The 21,815-nt window shown below is 40.4% G+C and overlaps 1 protein-coding gene across 1 annotated transcript; it reads left to right on the top strand.

Moving 5' to 3' along the window:
- Nucleotides 1-331: 331 nt before the first annotated feature.
- Nucleotides 332-19,852, top strand: fes (FES proto-oncogene, tyrosine kinase). The gene is made up of 18 exons (XM_019886970.1): nt 332-715; nt 1,600-1,773; nt 5,241-5,337; nt 6,330-6,513; nt 7,418-7,555; nt 7,666-7,785; nt 8,027-8,149; nt 11,332-11,527; nt 12,303-12,374; nt 14,607-14,795; nt 14,903-15,025; nt 15,140-15,193; nt 16,321-16,439; nt 16,529-16,623; nt 16,984-17,107; nt 18,139-18,296; nt 19,399-19,521; nt 19,636-19,852. The coding sequence occupies exons 1-18, from the start codon at nt 491-493 to the stop codon at nt 19,776-19,778; spliced, it is 2,457 nt and encodes an 818-aa protein (XP_019742529.1). The 5' UTR covers nt 332-490; the 3' UTR covers nt 19,779-19,852.
- The last annotated feature ends 1,963 nt before the right edge of the window (nt 19,853-21,815 follow it).

Below are 21,815 nucleotides of genomic sequence, written 5' to 3'. Positions count from 1 at the left end.
TGTTTGACATTTTTTTTGCTTTAGTTCAATGGATATTATGCTGCTCCTCCTGTTGTGCATGCCTTAGCCACTTGGGGGCAGTATAATACAGACATACAGTGATACAATTCATAGAGATGTCACAACTAAGCTCAGGAAGCCACGTAATATTAACAGTCCCATTATTTGTTAAATTTTCTGTTCCTTTAAGGGTTATAATACTGTGACAGATGTCATTTAATTGCCCATCTATGGCATTTGCCATCACATGTACTTGCTCGCTGAAGCTGAAACGATGCTGTGTTCCTGAAGTAAAAGTGAAATGAGTCTTGCAAGCAAAACTCCTGCCGAATGAGGAAGTGCTCCTTCACATGAACAAGAAGCAGGGAAGTAACCTATCTTTGACAAATGCAGCTGCTGCAACAGCACACCACTTTGTTTCTGTCTCACTTGCAGGGAGAATACAAAGCTCTTGTCGGGACACAATCCGAGTTTAAAAAAAATTCTCCAAATGGGTTTTGGGGAGGATTTGCGAGGCCCTCAGGCTCATGCAGCTGTGCTGAGGCTGCTAGACTCTGAGCTTCACATGATGGAGGTCATGAAGAAATGGATGGGCCAGAGGGCCAAGAGTGACAGGGAGTTTGCGGTACAGCTGCATCACATGGCCGTCATGGTGGACAAGCAGGAGCGGCCTCAGCCTGAAGCTGGAATGGACCACATCAGCCAGATCAACAAGGTCAGACCACACAAAATTTGTAATGTGTCTTTCAATTGGGAAATATAGCACTCTGTAATATTGCACAAAAAAATATAGTTAGGCCAGAATTACGTAGAATGGAAAAGATTGATCAGGATTGCAGTAAAATACAGTCATGTAGAGAAACCTAAGTCATGCTCTACTCAGGGACTCAGTTGCCTAAGCTGCAAAAATAGTCATTTTTCAGAACTGGTGAAGAATATATGCCTGTGACTATTCTAGTTGTCTGTATAAATGTGTTGCTCCACTGCTTGTGTTTTAAATATTCTTAACTTAAAGGGTCGTACTGTGACTATTGATGCGCGTTTTTCATCATGTGTTAACGTTATGTTAGCAGGACATTACTAAGGCAAAGTTGTTTTCAATAGATAATGTGTAATTCTTAGTTTTATGTTTAGTTTGACAGAAACATTCAACCGGGAGTGGCAGTTAACAGCGTGAAGGCTCTTTTTTTGAAGAATTGTCACTATCTGCCAAATTGCTGCTTGTTGTAAATTGAGTTGGATTTGTTGCCACCATACAGCCCTTGTATCTTCTATCTATGTGCATAAGTCAAAGCAACAAATTAACATAGCTTGTATCTCAAAAACTCGAAGTTACACACCCCTGTTTACAATGCCATGTTCTTGGGATATGTAAATGACACCAAGACATTTTCAGCACCATTTAAGTGACCTCTCACCTACACCATTGTAAAATTGCTGCAATGCTGCAAAATCTAGCCTGCTCAGAAACTACGCTACCGTCGCTAATCTGTTGCAAAATTCCTTCTAAACTATCCCTGTTGTAGATGCAATTTTGTAATCCTTCTTTTGCTTTTCTGAGGCAATTTCGTAATCCTTCTTTTGCTTTTCTGCCCTCAGTCCTGGGTGGCTCTGGTGTCTCAGACAGACCTTCTGAGCCAGGTGATGAGGAGGTGTTCTGAAGAGCTGCTAAACGGACCCGTCAGCAAATTGACGCTGCTCATCCGAGACAAACAGCAGCTCCGCAAAAACTTCGCAGAGCAGTGGAGCCTCCTGAGGCAGGAGCTCAGCAAGGTGGATGACAGACACTCAAGTCAAACACATGTATCAGAGTCAGAATCCCAATCAAAATCATCATTATTGGCCACGTATTTTCGAAACACGCAAGGCATTTGGCTCCGGTAGTTAGTCACTCTAATTACAAGGAGAGTAACACACAACTCATTTGTTAGCATTCGCATTACAGTATTACTTGTTGAACCAGAGTCCATTATTATAGTGTTTTGCGTGATGGTTATTAGTTATGAGCATGGATCAGTAAGCTACTTCGCTACCGGAAAGTGCTATGCTTTGTCTTTCAGAATAAGAGCATACTACGGGTAGTGATGTGTGAACTATGTCAATGTTGCTTAACAGAAACTTAACACTGTTCATTCTTTTGTAAGTCGACTCATTGCATTCTTATTATTTATCCCATGTTTTGGTTCACTTAGCAATTTGTATTTGATTACTTTTTCTCTCGCTTCACACGTGACCTGACCGACTTCGATAAACAGACCTTTAACTCCTTGAAAAATGTGTCAGTGATTTGTGACTTTAGGTATTGTATTGAGTACCCCTGCTGTACTACTGTAGCAAAACTAACAAAATAGACATTTAGGGTAAACACAAATGTATAATACGCAGAGCCATTAGCAATAATGTGTGCAATCATGCGGTAATCCCGATCAAAATTGAACTCCCATCCATCCATTTTCTAAACCGCTTATCCTCATGAGGGGCACGGGCGTGCTGGAGCCTCTCCCAGCTGTCTTTGGGCAGTAGGCGTGGGACACCCTGAACTGATTGCCAGTCAATCACACATCGACGAACAACTATTCGCGCTCACAATCACACCTAGGGACAATTTAGAGTGCGCAGTTAACCTGCCGTGCATCTTTATGGAATGTGTGAGGAAACCGGATTATCTGGAGAAAACCCACACTGGCACGAGGTGAACATGCAAAGTCCGCACGGGAAGACCTCTGCACTGTGAGGCGGATGTGCTAACCAGTCACCCATCGTGCAGCCTTCGAAATGGAACTGTATTGTGTAAATGATACACAGTGACAACAATGACAACACTTATAATGGCACTTCAGTGACACGCAAGATAGTTAAAGTGTCACTATGAACTCAAGAGTCAACTTTTTAAGAAGTTGACGACGACAAAGGGAAAGAAGCTATTGGAATGATTTAATTCCAAGGCGTCACCTTTGGTACTGTACACCCAGACTACATTTGTAGACTCGCAAAAGCAACTGAGTGAACATGCCGATGGGTATCAGATGGTCTGAGCATTTCCTCTTATCGCTCACATTTCATGCCTCACCACCGCGGCCGTGTTGCCCGCTTCCTGAGTCATATCACACGTATGCTCCCTCTTTTAAACTGCATGAATCTTCTCAAATACTTATGATTTGTATTGAATGAATTAGCTGTAAGGTGGAGCAGCAATCCAGTGAATCTATGCTATTGATGAGGAATAGGAACAAGTCGTGATGCAAATTTCGAAAATCTGTGAATAATTGATGCCTTTCCTTTAAGGGGGTTTGTTATTGGGTACAGATGCCACGAGATGATGGCAAAGCAATTAAAACAAAGGGGATCACAAAGCATCAACACCATGCATCTCGCATGTACACAATAATTTCCCCATGTTACAAACATGGCTGTATTCAGTCGTTAAATCATTCAACACAAAAAAATACATTTAGCTATGTATTAGCTAGCACACTGACATCACATATGGGCAAAAAAAAAAAGTACGCTCAAGCACTTTACATAATATTTATTCAGTCATTAAATTCACCTATTCGCATTAACACACAAAAATAAATGGTAGGAAATTCACTCAAATCGTAATGGCAAAGTGGAGTACCCGAGCTATTGGTCGCTGCATCAGATGAGAGGCATAAATATACTTCCACTTTTGGTCCACTTCCTTATCAGGAGATCTCAAATGCAGAATACACTATTGATGAATCAAACCTCACAACAATGCCAATACCATACTGGATAGCCTTAAAGTCATACTTTATTTGCTTCAGCTTCAGCAAAATAAAGTGCAGATACCTGAAAACACACTTTGGTACAGTACCACTTCTGGATCTAAGTTCTTACAGAGACTATACTTTTTATTGCCCCACTCTTCCATTTATTTTGCTCCCGATTTTCTATTGCACTCCAATCATACATCACTGCACTGAAGAGCACAGACAAGAAATTGTATTCATGATCTGTTATGAAATGTCTCAAAGGAAATCCAGTTTTGCCTTGCTTGGGGCTGGAATGATAGAGATCAATGCAATTATTTTTCCTGGTCACACCACATATTTGCGAGACCATTATTTGTTATTCACCATTTTGCCACTACAATCATTTGTGCCCATCTAACCCCCTTAAAAAAATAAAGAAAGAATGAAAAAAAGAAAGAATTATCCATGCTGTGCCTTTTGCAAGTCGGGGCAAACAACAACAACAGCAATAAAACAATAAACACCAAACAGATGTACACCAAAAGTAAATATTTTACTCACGCTTTATAATCATGCTACTACTCCTCATACTGAACATACAACAAACAGAATTACAAGTTGTATATTCCAAACAATAACTTTGCCCGAGAAATGTCCTTGCTTAATGCGAACAGATAATAGAAAAGGCCATGACCAAGCTAACGAATAGCTTTGACATTCACCGTGTTTAAATCCTTCCAGAAACAAATATTTGAACACAAACGGTGAAGCAACACATGTAGGCAGACAATATCAAAATACATTTACAATAATAATATTTTCAATCTAAATTCTTTTTTGTCACAGCACCTCCTGTTGGATCTCATCGGATACTGCCTGACCTCTTCCTAAATCCACCAGTGATTCCAATTAATTTATCTGACTGCGTCACTCAAATCTCAGCATTAAGACCTACAGTACTAGAGCCTGAACTCGTAGGTCGAATCCCCATCTGCATATTTGTTGACCATTTAACCACCAAATCCCGAATCCATTCAAATAGTTGAATTGTACTTTTGTTGAAAATCACCTCATAATAGTCCAAAAATTGTCCAAATTTCCAAGTCAAATTTGATCAAAATGGTAAATGGCAAATGGAGTTGACGTCGATCGCACTTTAGCTACACAAAATGTTGTCCAAAGTGGTTAACCAAGCCTCATATTTGCTTTTTTGAAAGCATATTTGTTCCCCTGTTTAACTGCTTAGCAGCAAGCTGCAACCAGGCGGTGCAGTTTATATTAATATGGCGGAAGTTTTTTCAGCAAATAACAGTGGATAGGTTAAAAAAATAAAAGCATATCATGAACTCACGAATGCTGTGTTACGTATATTCGAGAGGAGAGTATTTTAAGTTATTCTCATGCATACAGAAATTTATACAACTCTTGTTTTGGATCTCATTGTATTGTGCTTAATGCCGTGGTCAGTGAATGTATTTTCCTGCTGTGTTTGAGTGTTTAAAAGATGTTGTTTGGTTGCTGCAGGCCACTGAAACAGAGCTGGACAGGCTGAAGTGCAGCTACAGGCAGGTGGCAAGAGACGCTGCTCAGGCAAAGAGGAAGTTCCAGGATGCCAGTAAAGGTCAACACTTTTATTTTGCCTTCGCTTCTCATAACATTGACAGTGTGTCAAAAAATTGATACACGAGCCGTCATTTGGACGATTGTTTTCGATATGAGCACTTAATGGTGGTAGTGAACTCATCTGTTCACAACAAGCAGCAGTCTGGTCGAAAATGAACAATTCTTGTTAAAAGAGACTTCAAGATATAAACAAATGTATTTGAGAGTGTGATAATTTTTGTGCATGTGAAAGGTATCTTGGTTTGAGTAAGAGGTATTTTGGTGTATGTTTGAGCTAATTTGGCATGTGTGAGAGGTTTTGGGTAAGTATGAGATTTATTTTTGAGTGTGTGAGGTTTGTGAGTGAGAGTTTTTTTGGTTTTTTTTTGGGTGAATGGCTGATATATTTTTTAAATTTGTTTGAGAATTATTTTGGTCTGTGTGTTTTTGATGTTTTGTGAGAGGTATTTTTGGTGAATGTGAGAGGATTTTTGTGAAGTATGAGGTCTGTGTGTGTGTGTGTGTGTGTGTGTGTGTGTGTGTGTGTGTGTGTGTGTGTTTCTGTGTGTGTGTGTGGGGGGGTGAGAGAGAGAGAGGTTTTGTTTGTGTTTTTTTTTTTTTTTTTAGCGTGTATGAGTTTTTGTCGAAGAGAGTTTGCGTGTGAGTTTGAATTTGGTGAGTGTGACAGTTTTTTGGTGAGTGAGAAATATTCCCGTTAAGTGTGAGAGGTTTTTTTGTATTGTATGTGAGTTTTTTTCATTGTATGTAAGATTTTTGTTGTTGTTGAGTGTTCGGCATGTAGTGAACAATTCTTCAAAAAAGAGGGTTCAATCTATTTAATGCTACTCACAGTTGAAGTATGCTGTCAAAATAAACATAGAACAAAGAAGGCATAACTTTGCCTTCATGTCTTTTAGCTTAATGCTATCGCATAATGGGAAATACCATAGACAGACTAGCAAGCAACAAAGCAATGAATCTCATGGCACCGCTGTATTTGTACGCTTTCAGGTAGGGAGCGTGACAGAGCAAAGGAGCGATGCGTCAAGGCCACGATGAAACTGCACAAAGTGCACAATGAGTATGTGCTGTCAGTGCGTGCCGCTCAAGTCTACCAGCAGCAGCACCACGCTCTCATCCAGCCGGATCTGCTGAATGCACTGCAAGCTCTGCAGCAGGAGATGGTGCTCATCATGTAAGATATTTGTCATTCTCTCCTACCCTGTTTGCAGCAAATGCACAGTCTGAAAATGAGAGTCTAGGCTGCCCTTTTCAGCTTCTTTTCACACACACACCATTAACTCTCACATGATTTTCTCATTTAGACAAAAATGCAATCTTTTTTCCTCCTGTGACAGAGTATTTTTCTTTTTGTCAGAGGATTTTGTGATGTGTGTGAGATGTTTTTGATACTTGTGAGAGATTTTGTAGGGGTAAGTGTAAGGTTCTTTTGATTTTCCTATGAGAGGTTTTTTTGAGTGTGAGAGTTTGTGTGTGTGTGTGTGTGTGTGTGTGTGTGTGTGTGAGAGAGAGAGAGAGAGAGAGAGAGAGAGAGAGAGAGATATTTTGGTGAGTGTGAGAGGTTTTTGTATGGGAGAGATTTTTTGTGAGTATGAGTTTTTTGGTGAGTGTCATACATTTTTGACTGCGTGTGAGTTTATTTCATGATTGTGTGAGGTGTTTTACTTTGAGAAAGATGCTTTTGGTGTATGTGTAGGCTTTTGTATGAATATGAGAGGATTTAGGATTTTTGGTAAGTTTTTGGTTAGTTTTTCATTGAATGCGAACGGTTATATGTTTATGTGAGAGGGATTTTTTTTTGTGAACATGAGACATTTTTTGACAAGACTGAAGATGTTTTAGTGTGTGAGAGTATGTAAGTGATTTTATTTTTTAGGGGGGTGAGTGAGAGAATATTTGGTGAGCATGAGAGTTGATGTTATTGGCGGTGGTGACATGAGACGTTTGTTTCATAAAAGTGTTTTGGAGATCACAGAGATTATTTTGTTGTGTGTGACAATTTTTTTTTTTTGGTGGGGGGGGGGTGGATTGTGGCGGGGTGCACATCGGTGCACATCAAAAATCTTGTTTTATGGCAGAAAGGAGATCCTGCAGGAATATTTTGACATTTCCTCCTTGCTTCATGGAGAAGTGGTACACATCCACCGGGAAATGTCCACCGCCATTACATCCATCGATCCTCTCACAGAGTATGAGAGTTTCATCCAACAGAACAGGTACTGCCTGGGGATTTTTTTTTCAACTATAAAGCGGGCACACAAACAAGCCTGGCAAAAAGCGATATTCATGCGCGTGCGCGCGTGTCTGTGTGTGTTTGTTTTTACAGGTCTGCCGTGGAGGTTCCTGTTTGTGCAGAATTCGACTGCAGTCTTTTAGAGAACACGGAGAATTTAAATCCTCACCAAATCCAGTTAAACGACTTGACCCTGGAGGCCATCCAGCACAAGTAAACATTCACAGGCACGCAGACTGGACATTTATCACATTTATTACGATCCATTAACATCTCATGTTTCAACATTTGACTATGCATTCACATACACACACGTGCACATACACGCACGCAAAAAAGACAATGTCTGTCTACTCATTAAAAATATCTAAGTTGAGTATCCATTCACAGAAACGCAAATGTTAACATTGTACTCTTTCTGATTCGGGCCGTCTGTCTGTTTCCTTGGTCGCAGGCAGACGACAGTGGAGGAGGAGCTGCTGGAGCTGAGCCGTTCTCTGAGCTCCCAGCAGGTTTCGGTGGAACAGCTGGAGCTGGAGTTGGAAGCGGAGAGAGGAGTGGTCAGGAAGGGCCAGAGGTGAGTGGACCGCAGGTGAGGGTGAACTCTCACATCGTTTGCTTGCCGCAAAGACAAATCCTGTACACATTGCGCTGGCCACTATCAGAGTTCGGTGAGCTCACAGGAACTTATTAACTGTGATCCCAGGAGCTGTCAGTGCTTCGTTGATTACAATAAAGCAATGCTGTTAATGTGATGAAGTACTATATTGCTGGCTTCCAGTCAGCTGTAGAATGGACATAAAAATTATCCTCCTGGTCTATCAATCACTGAATGGTTTCGGTCATAAATACATTAAAGAAATGCGAATCATTACATAAACCCAATAGGGCTCTGATGTCTGCAGACTCAATTCAAAGCAAACATGCTGAAGCAGTATTTTGCTGTTATGCTGTACACAAATGGAATACGCTGCCAACAGAAGTAAAGTCAGCCCCAAGGATAAATGCTTTTAAAATCCAGATTATTAACTGTTTTTTTCCCCCCTTGAACTTAAAGACGAAAACAACATCAGGGCAAAATTTATCGTAAATATGTATGTGGATATGTCATTTCAATACAACTGAATACAATTTTTTTCGGTTCTTGTTTTTTTTTCGGTTTTTATTTCCTAATTCCATGAACATAATTATACCAGGGCTACACAATGGCATCTTATTCATATGTAACACAATTTAATTGAATTGTAAACTATATGAGACAGAATTTGCTTTTATAATACAGCATATCATAGACCTGATTGTGTTTTTTTCTCGGATTAGTGCTTGAATACTAATGATGGAAATATCCCAAACAGTAGCGGAGCTTTATGCTCCGGGGTCTGCAGCATGTTGAAGTTGTGAAGCCGCAGCCAAAGCAGAAGCCTCTTTTATTGATCCCACTTGTCAATAGAACATATGGACGTCTGCGTTGTCTTGCACTATTGTGTGGTTCATTCGTCCTGTAAATTGTTTCCAATAGACAATGAATTACCTCCTAGAGAGCGCTGAGAGTTTATGTTTGGAGAGGGAGATCACATACAGTAAACAGCATAACTGATTACGACAAAACTTTGTGGTCGAGGAACCCATAAAGCAGTGCAGATCAAGTAATTCTATGATTTCTACACTAGCTGAATAGAACCAGAAATTGAAAGGGATAATATTTTATTAATTGTATTTTCAAATAAATCTAGAGTTGAGCAACTCTAGCATGCTGTTAACAGAAATGAATCCACAATAAGTAGCCCTTTCTTTCCCTTCATGGGAAAAAAATGTAAGTGTAATGTCCAGGGGCTGCAGCGAGTTCCTGCATTTCACATTTCAGTCGCTTCTTTTGCTGCATTTTCTCTGTTAGTCCATTTTAATAAGAAAAATAATATTGTACTTTATAAAATCATGACGTCTTTAAATAGAATGTAAGGAAATCCATTTTTTTTAACTTCAATTCATTGGGCAGTGTGCTTCTTCTGGTGTGTTAGCCGCCTGGGGGCGCTGTAATACATACAGACATACAAATACAGTATACATGGAGATGGTCTCAGCCCCTCGGTAAACTACAGTAATGTTAGTTTTTCTTTGCAGGGGATAAGGAATACATGCCTGAAAGTATTGTTAGATCGTGGACACCCGTGTATTTGTGCTTCAGCATTTTCAGATTCACCTATATACACTGATTTAAAAAGATTTTTTTTGGGGGTGGGGGGGCAGTGTTGATCCTTTGTCGTTATTCATGGAACATCCTGCATATTCGCAGTATTTATTCTGAACCCAATTGCCGACTTTTTGCCTTCTTATCTGAAAAAAAAAGTCATTTCATTTTTAATAAGCGTCAGTATTTGCAAGTTTTTGCTTTTTTCTGGGGGGCACAACATTGTCTGTCTGCATGTGTTGCACCACTGTTTGGGTTAAAATACTAGTTGCTTAAATACTTAATAATCCACATCACTGAAGCTATTCACTTGCCACTTTCCCACTTTTGTTAGCATTAAGATAGCAGACTTCAAAGCAAATTGATGTGGTTTCTTCAAATACATAAAATGTAATTCTCTTTATACTGTGTTTTATTTGGTAGAAAACTTCAACTGACAGTGTCATTAAACATCTTGAAGCCGCTTTTTTTGGCAAGATTTTTAAGTAACCACCAAACTGCTGCTTGTTGTGTTGTGAAGTGAATTGAGCTGAGTAAGTGGAGGCACTCATATTTTCTTTTTTAATTGCCACAGATGAAAATAAATGTGTAGAAAAGTGCATGACGACTGCTGATATGACCCAACATGGAGATGGTCTCAGCCCCTCGGTAAACTACAGTAATGTTAGTTTTTCTTTGCAGGGGATAAGGAATACATGCCTGAAAGTATTGTTAGATCGTGGACACCCGTGTATTTGTGCTTCAGCATTTTCAGATTCACCTATATACACTGATTTAAAAAGATTTTTTTTGGGGGTGGGGGGGCAGTGTTGATCCTTTGTCGTTATTCATGGAACATCCTGCATATTCGCAGTATTTATTCTGAACCCAATTGCCGACTTTTTGCCTTCTTATCTGAAAAAAAAAGTCATTTCATTTTTAATAAGCGTCAGTATTTGCAAGTTTTTGCTTTTTTCTGGGGGGCACAACATTGTCTGTCTGCATGTGTTGCACCACTGTTTGGGTTAAAATACTAGTTGCTTAAATACTTAATAATCCACATCACTGAAGCTATTCACTTGCCACTTTCCCACTTTTGTTAGCATTAAGATAGCAGACTTCAAAGCAAATTGATGTGGTTTCTTCAAATACATAAAATGTAATTCTCTTTATACTGTGTTTTATTTGGTAGAAAACTTCAACTGACAGTGTCATTAAACATCTTGAAGCCGCTTTTTTTGGCAAGATTTTTAAGTAACCACCAAACTGCTGCTTGTTGTGTTGTGAAGTGAATTGAGCTGAGTAAGTGGAGGCACTCATATTTTCTTTTTTAATTGCCACAGATGAAAATAAATGTGTAGAAAAGTGCATGACGACTGCTGATATGACCCACCGGATGCTTTTTTTTTTTTTTTTTTTTTACCCTCATTTTAGGTTCCCAAAAGATCAAATTACCAAGGAAAAGATAAAACCAGTCCCGCTTTACTTTCTGTAGATCGCATTGTCCTAAGACATTCACGTCTCCTTGTCTTTATCCCATTTAAGTATTATTCATTTTCTATTCATTAAATCCACTGCGATATTACATGCAGAGTGTACCAGCTGAGCAAGAGACAAGCTCTGGAGGAGTTTCGGCAGCAGGTAGCGCTGTCTCAAGGCAGGAGGGCCAAGCTGGAGATCCAGAGGTTGATTCTGAAGACAGCGTTGGAGCAGCTGGGCTCCCAAGAACCTCCTCCTGCTCTGCAGCTGGACAAAGACACACTTTCCATTTCATCCAATACCAGCAACGTATGTTCTTCTGCAAATGTTGTGTATTGCGGCTGTTAATGTCCAAAACTTAGACAAGAATGTCGCGATGTGTCATCCAATCAGATTCGATTGGGATTACATTGGGCTGCTTCCAGATGCTGATGTGTTTTAATAGTCTGATCTCTCTTACGGCAATGAAAGTACTTAACCTGAGGGAAGTTTTATAAATGAACTTTACTTTTTATGGAGGTTTTTCAATCTCTTAAAATAGATCCAACCATTTTCAAGCAACCATAAATAATTTTTGGTTATTTCATCTCAGACAAAAATCTGTATGTGTTAGACTCTCTTTAGTATCTGCAATATGAGAAATGTTAAATCCATCAAAAGAGTACCCCTAAAGCCTTCTGCTGCTGCAATGCCATCGACTTGGCTGTAATGGATGTTTTCTTTTTTTCCAAATAGTTCAGTACTACTTATGTTTAGATATGTCTAACTACTTTTCTCTACCTTGAGTTTGCAGTCAGTTCACGTCATTTAACCGGTAGTGATAATGATGAGCAATTTGACTTTCACTGTTATTTATTTATTTTTTTGCATTCATTACTGACTAAATCCAACAACTTCCTTATTTGAAGGAAGACATTTTATTGGGCCATAAATGTGGCAAGCTATAAAAATATAACGTTAACTATAAGTGATAAGCCATTTAGTGCTGGCTTACTACCCCAATAAATAATCTACTTAATAAACAAATTATACATCAATTAAGACTTCATTAACCTGCATGCTTTGCTCTGTGATTGTTTTTCAGGACCACAAACAGACAGCAATCAAGCTACTCAGCAACGGGATCATGAAGAGTTTTTTTCCAGCCAAAAGTGATGTAAGTTAAACACTAGAAATTGATTGTTGGTAACTCTGGCACTTTTACCATCAAAATGTGATGGATTGGTTACTATGTGGAGAGAAGTTTTACTGTGTTTGTCTCAGTGTGAGCAGTTCTGCTTCAAATGCAGTATAGTGCCATGGGTGTCCGTATCAGAATCACTCAGTCACCATGATAATGTATCAGAAAAATGAAAACTCAGAGGTCGTATTATAAGTGGACAAATACTTGCACACATTCTCTTACATTGTGTTTCCTTCTCCTTTCATAGCATATTTGTTCATTGGATGTGCAGTAAACCTTCCATCGTGTGTTAAGGGTTTGCTGGTCTACTAGTTTGCTGATCGATTTTGTCCAGTTATTAATCAGTTTTGTTCTGTTTAATTGGAGTAATTCCACTATCGGCTACTACATGGTGGCACACTATTGGGTTGAACACTGTAAATTTGAAACAAGTGTGAAAGGAAGAGATTATTGAGCATCATGATCCACTCCCATCCTGCTTTTTATGCCTACAGAAAGCCTACAGAAAGCAACAGCTGCAGGTTCATTTTCTCTATATATATATATATATATATATATAAAATGAGAAAATGAACCTGCAGCTGTTGCTTTCTGTAGGCTTTCTGTAGGCATAAAAAGCAGGATGGGAGTGGATCATGATGTTCAATAATCTCTTCCTTTCACACTTGTTTCAAATTTACAGTGTTCAACCCAATAGTGTGCCACCATGTAGTAGCCGATAGTGGAATTACTCCAATTAAACAGAACAAAACTGATTAATAACTGGACAAAATCGATCAGCAAACTAGTAGACCAGCAAACCCTTAACACACGATGGAAGGTTTACTGCACATCCAATGAACAAATATGCTATGAAAGGAGAAGGAAACACAATGTAAGAGAATGTGTGCAAGTATTTGTCCACTTATAATACGACCTCTGAGTTTTCATTTTTCTGATACATTATCATGGTGACTGAGTGATTCTGATACGGACACCCATGGCACTATACTGCATTTGAAGCAGAACTGCTCACACTGAGACAAACACAGTAAAACTTCTCTCCACATAGTAACCAATCCATCACATTTTGATGGTAAAAGTGCCAGAGTTACCAACAGAACTCTTTCATCAGTCTCTGGCGTGCTAGGGGACTTTTAAGGTTTCTACCAAACAAAAAGCCACATTGTACTGAACATAAACTTAACAAAAAAAGTCATACTAATGGTCATTTTGTTTTTTATGCTGAATTTTTTGGGTGTAGGGCATTCATTTTTGTAGTGTCGCATGGCCTAGGAAAAGTATGAAAACCACTCTTTAGCTATGTTACGTTAAATTCTAAGTTTGTGCTCATTTGCTCTTGCGCATGTGATACAGTTTCAGTTTTTTTTTTTTTTTTTAAATTTTAACCAAGAAAGGCACTGTGCTGTGCCAAGGCTGATCAATCTCAATTTGGATCAGCACCAAACTGCACATTTTAATTGAACGCCACCTTCTGTATATGCTTGGCTACTGTCATTCAGATTTATGCATTAATCGATAAAAAAATAAAAAAACTAAGTGCCTGTAAAGTGAAGATAAATGTCTTGTAAATTTGAGACACCACAAGAACTGCTGTTAGCTGTAAAACTAAACACACAACAAAAAGAATGACACACATTGCTTATTTAAATAAGAGACATACAGTACTTTGTGGGTGCTAATGCTAACGATCAAGTCAAAATATCATTGATATGCAAATAGGAAATTAGCATCGAGTTGTGAAAGTGATAGTACTTCAAAATACATAGTCCCACACAAAGCTGTGGTAACACAATCAGACAGGTGATACAATACTCAAAGATTGTTCTGAATCAGTGAAACTTGAGTCACAATACTGAAGCTCAAAACGCTTTTCTACTTTTTTTAATCTTAATTTAAGTGTACGTCTATGCATGCATGACACCACACTTCCCCTAAGTGGCCAAGTCGTGCACAGCAAGAACAGCCAGCATTTCTTTGACTGGATTCCCATCATAACTGAATATGATCCCCTTACACATCCAGAAAAAAACCCCAAAACAAAACAATACCTCTCACCCTTTCTCACTTGGCAGAGGTAACAAACACTACCAAAAACCTGCTTGGCAGAGCCAAACATGACAGCCTCCTTTGCCAAGCATCTCCATTCATTTTCCTCAAAATCATGCCAGCCGTTTCCCTTTTCTCTTCTCCTCTGTGTTCCAGCTACAGGAGGTGGATCGTCCTCTGGAGCAGCAGGACTGGTACCATGGAGCTGTTCCGAGGTCGGAGGTTCAGCAGCTGCTGCAGTGTGACGGAGATTTCTTGGTGAGGAAGAGTCAAGAAAAACAAGGTTATGTGCTCTCTGTCCACTGGGATGGCTCCTGCAAGCATTTCCTCATTCAGAGCCTAAACGTAAGCGAAGCCGCCTTCACACCCTGCAACATTTTTGCAATTTCGCTCCCAAAGTATCTTTTGCCTGTTTTGTCACCTTTGCGAATGCTTTTGTGGATGCAATGGAGAATGAGTACCGCCTGGATGGGGAGAGCTTCAGCAGCATCCCGCATATGATCCATCATATGCTCTCCTCCAGACAGCATATCACTCGCAAGTGTGATATAGAGCTGAGGAAACCTGTTCTCAAGGTAGCGCATCATTTGCTCCGTTTCCTCCATGCGATCACTCACTTAACTCGTCCATTCGGATAAATAGGACCCACTCACTGCTAAACGACTGTCTTGCTTTTTCTCCTTGGATAGGACAAATGGGTCCTGGAACATGACGATGTTATATTAGGAAACATCATCGGGCGGGTGGGTAAGATTTTAATTTTTTTTAATCTAAATTTTAGATCAGTCACCCATCCATCCATCCATTGTCTCCCGATTACCCTGTTGTGGGTCTTGCATGAGTGAAGTCTAATCCACATTTTTGGTGAGACGTAGAGTATATCCTGGCCTGGACTGCCCCCCTCAAAACAAACAACCAAACAAAAAACAATCACACACATTTTCGCACCAATTTAGAACAAGAGTTACCAACCGTTTTTAAATCAAGAACTACTTCTCGGCTATTCATTCATGCCACTTTTATACACACTTCTGAAACAAAAGATTTGCTCAAACTACCATTAATTATTTGTGATTATTATTCATGAATGATATTGATCTGCATGAAGAAACTTAGAATGTGAACGATTTCTCACAAAAATGATCAGTAAGCAGCACTTGATTCGATCAAAATGATGACTTGGAAATCTTGGACTTCAAATTACATGTATTTCTATTAATTCAAACTGTTAGGCAGTGCAGGATGTGAAAGAAAAGTATGCCCCCTCTCTTGGGCCCGGTGGTCCAGCAAGTCCGCATCACATAGGCCAGGGTTCAATTCCAACCTTCCTGTGTAGGGTTTGCATGTTCTTTCCGTGCCTGCGTGGGTTTCCACCGGGTATTCCGGTTTCCTCTCACATTCTAAAAATGTGCATGACACGTTAATGGAACACTCCAAACTGTCCCGAGGTGTTAGTGTGAGCGCGGATGGTTGTTCGTCTGTGTGTGCCCTGCGATTGGCTGGCAACCGGTTCAGGGTAAATCTTGATTAGCTTATATATGGAAGCTTAACATAGTATCCACTATTCCTATATTTGAGCGCATTTGACTTCTTCCACTGTGTAAAAAAGAAAAAAACAAAAAACAAAACACATTTATCATCTATCACTTTTTTTTAAAGCGTGTGTCTTAATTAAATCTATAGAGAGTCTAAGCAGCTGTGTACTTGGTGGCTAAGTGGTCCACTTGCTCATCTACAACCAACACACTGATTAATTGCTTCATCAAATGCAACCAGTGTTGCACAAGGTTGCGTGTCGCAAAATAATTCACACTCATGAGATTTCTATTTGAAGGGGAGCCGTTTAAATACGTTTTTTTGGACCACACAGGGTAACTTTGGGGAGGTGTACAGGGGGACTCTGTGCTGCGATAACACCCTTGTGGCAGTGAAGACTTGTAAAGAGAACCTGGCACCGGAACACAAGAATAAATTCCTGATGGAGGCCCGGTTAGTTAAAACCACATGCTCACATGCACATCACATACACCCAATGGCCCCACACCCACCTCAAATCCTCCTGTTGCTGTGTCACGCAGGATCCTGAAGCAGTACGACCATCCCAATATTGTGAAACTGATCGGTGTGTGCACTCAGAAACAGCCCATCTATATCGTAATGGAGCTTGTGAAAGGTGTGTCAAAAATCTAGGCCTCTTCTTCCTGCTCTTAATTATAAAGCATCTACCAGTGCATCATGTTGAGCTCAGTGCTACCGCGCATGTTGTGGCACAACTTGGCACTACATAGATGTGCTACTCTAAATTTGGACATGCCTGTACACTGTAAAACCCGACAAAAAAACCCGACAAAATTGCTTAAAAGTGATCAAATTGATTTCTCATGGCCATGAAAGTTAAAATGCATTATAGTAAGAGAAAACTTGATACCAAATATTAGTACACTTTGCTTGGCTTGTTTATTTCATCTTTACTGTTTCCCCATTTTGTTTCTTTGTAATTGAACTGATATAGTATGTGTGCAAATTTGAAAAGGTGGAGATTTCCTGTCCTTCTTGCGTCTGGACGGTCCGAGTCTGTCCCATAAGATGCTAATCAGAATGACAGAAAATGTCGCGGCGGGCATGGAGTACCTGGAGAGAAGGAAGTGCATTCACAGGTAATACTTGTATTGTATTTAACTTTTAAGGCATAGTTTGGTTATATAGCAACAGCTCAAAAAAAAAAACAAAAAACATTATACAGACAAAATCAAGCGATGTCGATATAAAAAGATGCACCAAAACAATTTTTATTATTTCTTAATGGTAGAAATAGAGTACAAAAACGACTGTAGCCTTTCCCCTTAAAATGTTCTTGTCTATATATTTTTCTTTCGACTCACTTTCACTTCCTCTAGTCTGTGTTTAATGTGGTACACATCATTTCTCCAAACAGCACAGTGACTACTTGCCACACTTTAAATAGGACGACTGACTGACAAGTTTGAAGACTCTTGCGATGCTAATTAGTGGAGATACCTTGGTTGAACATGTCAATGTATTTTCAGTTATTTTTTAAAAGTATCATTACTTTAGTCAGATTCAAGTTATTTCTGTGACCACTGTGTGTTTTTATTTCCTGAACAGTGGGGCACCAACAGTTTTCTCAACTTGTGTATGTTTGCTCTACAACATTCACGGCTTACTTGTACACATTTATGGGTACGACTCAAGGACAAGCTCAAGCTCTGGAGTGTTAATAATGATCAGCGCTGCATTTAAAAACGTTCTGAATAATTCAGTCTTGTTGGGGATCAAATTGAATTTGGTTGAGTGGTTTGGAAAGTGCCACGAAGAGCCACAGCAAGTATGTTAAATCATGTGTAACTGGATATAACCATCACAGTGGTAATTTATCCATTTGTCAGCAGTCAAAAGGCGTGTCTGTGAGACAATGAGCATATCAAAATTGATAGAAATATGAAAAATGGTGTGTGTTGCAAATGTTGAAACCGCGAACGAGAGGAGTGTGAGATGGACTGTGTGGCACATCAGAGGAGGCAGCTGGTAAGGTGAAAGTGCCTCGCATGTGCTATGCGTGATACGTTACAACCCAAGCACCTGCTCTCCATCTGAATCCTTCCCGTTTTGTGTTTGGCCCTCATCTTGTGTGTATACAGCAGCTCACATCTGTCTTGTCTTTTTCCAGAGATCTGGCAGCCCGAAACTGTCTAGTGACGGAGCAGCGCGTCGTCAAGATCAGTGATTTTGGGATGTCGCGGCAGCAGGATGATGGCGTCTATTCAGCCGAGGGCAGTCTCAGACAAATTCCAATCAAATGGACGGCTCCCGAAGCACTGAACTACGGTATTACACGTCTGCAAATACACACACAAGAAGATGTCCGCATTCATCCTCAAGTAGACAAACTGTGATTCAGAAATAGATTTTCGAATTAATTTAGGCTTATGCATCATGCCGGCTAGGCCCGCGACTGCTCTTATTTTAATTTTTCATTGTACAACCTTTTGAGGCAACCACTGCGCCAGCTGTTTCATGTTTGAAGGGTGCCTTCTCCAGATTGCATGTTTCAGCTCCTTCCACAGATGTGAAATAGCATGGTTCACATCTGTGGAAGGAGCTGAGTAGTCCAATGTTTGGTTCTTAGCCATTCTTGTATTTTTGTTTTCCTTTTAAAGCAGCCCCAGAACATTACCGAACCTCCTCCATGTTTCATTCTTAAAACTGCGTTCTTTTCTTCGTGCAAGGCATAGACCAGGGGTGTCAAACTCATTTTTGTCTCGGAACACATTATAATTACCGTTTCACTTGGAGGGCCATGATGACTGAAACTATATAATAAAGTCAAGAATTACGTTTTATTCAACTATTGTTTAAGTAACTGAAATGAGAGCTTTGGTAACAAGAAAATGCTTACAATATGTCACAGATTTAGTACATATGAAAATTTGAAATTCTGGTACAGATTTTAGTAAGCATTGTGGAAGTTGTCATCTTTGATTTGCTTTCGCGGGCCACTTAACATGATGTGGTGTCACTGAAATAAATGACACCGATAGGAAAGGAAAATCTTCTGGGAAAATAACATTTATGCAGACGAGACAAGACTGGAGCTTTTTCGCAAGTCACAACAGCTCTATGTTTACAGACGCAAAAAAAAAAAGACGCTATAGCGATATTAGCCGTAATGACGGAGGTACTTTTTTTGAACATTACGATCAGTTGAGTCAGATGGTTCTATAAAAATAATGATTCATTGTGACCAAAGTCATTCCTGGTTATAAGTAAAGCTTTAAATGAAAGGATAAGCCTCTGATAGATCCCCTACTCACTCAATATTTAAATTATAATTATATTGCTATTGTTATCAGTCATAACGTCTCTGGTGGTATTGTTTTGCTGAGAAACTTTCCTTTGTCAACACTGCCCCCTACCGCTTATTTTGCAGGTCGTTATACCACCGAGAGTGACGTCTGGAGCTTTGGTGTACTGATGTGGGAGGTTTTCTCCATGGGAATGATCCCTTACACCAGCATGAGCAACCAGCAGGTCAGAGAGCGAGTGGATAAAGGTAAAGACACAAGCGCTGTAGTCACTACCTGAAAATGACTTTCAGTGACTTCATCAATAAAAAAATCAAATGTTCATGCACATTTTAACCGCTGTGTGTACCAATTTGTTTCAGGCTATCGTATGCAGGCTCCACACGACTGCCCGCCGGAAGTGTCCACGCTTATGAGCAGCTGCTGGCAGCATGAACCCAAAAATAGACCATCTTTTCAAACACTTAGGGCGGATCTAATTGACATCTTGAAGAATAAGACATAATACAAACCTTATTTGCTTGTGTGTCTGAATTAAAAAAAAAAAAAAAAAAAAAAAACAGAAGGCATCAGCCCTGACACCAAATCTCCAAATAATACTGAAACAAAAGTAATTAATACTTGAAAATAACATGATCATGTTTACACAGTTACAAATGTAGAGTTACTGATCAGATGATGACGACGACCGCGGCCCGGTGGGCCAGTGGTGAGCGTGTTGACCTCACAGTGCAGAGGTACCGGGTTCAATTCCAGCTCGGGCCTCCCTGTGTGGAGTTTGCATGTTCTCCCTGGGCCTGCGTGGGTTTTCTCCGGGTACTCCGGTTTCCTCCCACATTCCAAAAACATGCATGGCAGTCTGATTGCACGCTCTAAATTGTCCCTTGGTGTGAGTGTGCAAATAATTGTTCCTCTCTGTGTGCCCTGCGATTGGCTGGCAACTGGCTCAGCGTGTCCCCTGCCTACTGCCCGAAGATGGCTGGGATACGCTCAGCACCCCCCCCGGCGACCCTTGTGAGGATAAAGTGGATCGGGATACGGATGGATGGATGATGATGGCGACTGTTTTTTTCTTATATTAGGGAGAAATGCCCCCTCAAAAATGGAAATTCCATGAAAAACTATTTTTTTTCTACAGTTTACAAAAAAGTGCACAAAAAAATTAAAAGCCTGTGTATGAAAAACAATAAAAGCAATAAAAAAACAGATAGCCAGAAAGTTCATATGCCAGACTTTTGTGATGTAAATCTGAACAAGGTAAACAATAATTAAAAAAAAAAATCAACCAGTTCATGACCTCATAACTGTACAACTCAAATAAACAAACGAGCTAAACCTGTTGCAAGTGTGCACACCCTCTGATATCTCGGGATGTGGTTGTTCAGAATGAACCAATCACATTCTAACTCATTTTAAATGAGAATTAACACACGTCACATTTTAAAGAGCCTATGATTACACCCCCCAACCCCACCACCACCACCACCGCCACCACCTAAAGAGTTCAGATGTTCTTGTAGGCTTTTCTCTTTCATTTTGCATCTCAAGCCATGGTCTGCAGAGAGCTTTCAACAGACTCCGAGGGATGTCATTGTTCAAAGGTGTCAATCAGGAGAAGGGTACAAAAAAATTTCCATGGCATGAAGTCTACCACTGATCACGTCAAGTGGAGAAAATATGGATGGCCCCCTTCAAAATTGATGAAAAGATGGGAATAAAACTGATCAGGGAGGCTGCCAAAAGGTCGACAGCATCATGGATTGGGGATGCAGATTTGAAGGTGCAGATTCTCAACCCAGCTGCTTCACACTTGGCTGAGGACCCCCTCTCCCTCCACCCCCACTGCCCAATGACAGTCAAAGATCACGGCGATAATGTGGACCAAGTTCTGACACTGGTCAGATCAGGGCTGAAGAGCCCACATCAAAGGGTTCGGTACCCCATACCATGATGTATCCCACCGCCCCCGAACCCCTTGAAGGACATGGCTTTCTTCAAGTCCATAAAACACTTGCCCACTGGTTGGCTGAACTCCCACGCACCCTCGAGGACCCTGGTGTAGAGTGGATTCCACTTTTCCATGGCACGAAAACCACACTGCTCCACCTGAATGTGTGATTCGACCTTTTGACGGAGTCTCCTCTCCAGCACCCCTGAATCGACCACTGCTAAAAAGAGGACCACCACCGCGGGCCTGCCGATCCAGATGCACTTTCCCCAATGTCCATGCAAAGTTTCAGAAGGGGGTCCCCCCAGGACAGCCCCACATCATCCAAATGTCTCTAATCCAGGTCAACCACTCCCCATATCCACCATACACAATGTTGATGGTGCACACCTTCCCACCTCCTGAGATACGCTGGACCAGAATTCCCTCACAGCTATCCGGAAGTCGTTCTGCGTGGCCTCACCAAACTCCTCCTCAAGGACCAACAAAGCTACATTTCGCTTGGCCGTCCGGCCCGTCAACGGCTTACGGAGTCCCGTTTGGCCAAAAGGAACTGATGAGATGTCTTCTTCGGCTTGACGGGGTTTCTCACCT

The sequence above is a fragment of the Hippocampus comes genome, unplaced genomic scaffold, assembly GCF_001891065.2.
Source record: "Hippocampus comes isolate QL1 unplaced genomic scaffold, H_comes_QL1_v1.1 scaffold261, whole genome shotgun sequence".
NCBI lineage: Eukaryota > Metazoa > Chordata > Actinopteri > Syngnathiformes > Syngnathidae > Hippocampus > Hippocampus comes.
Note: the sequence above shows the minus strand (reverse complement) of the source record. Positions and strands in the feature narration are given on the sequence as shown.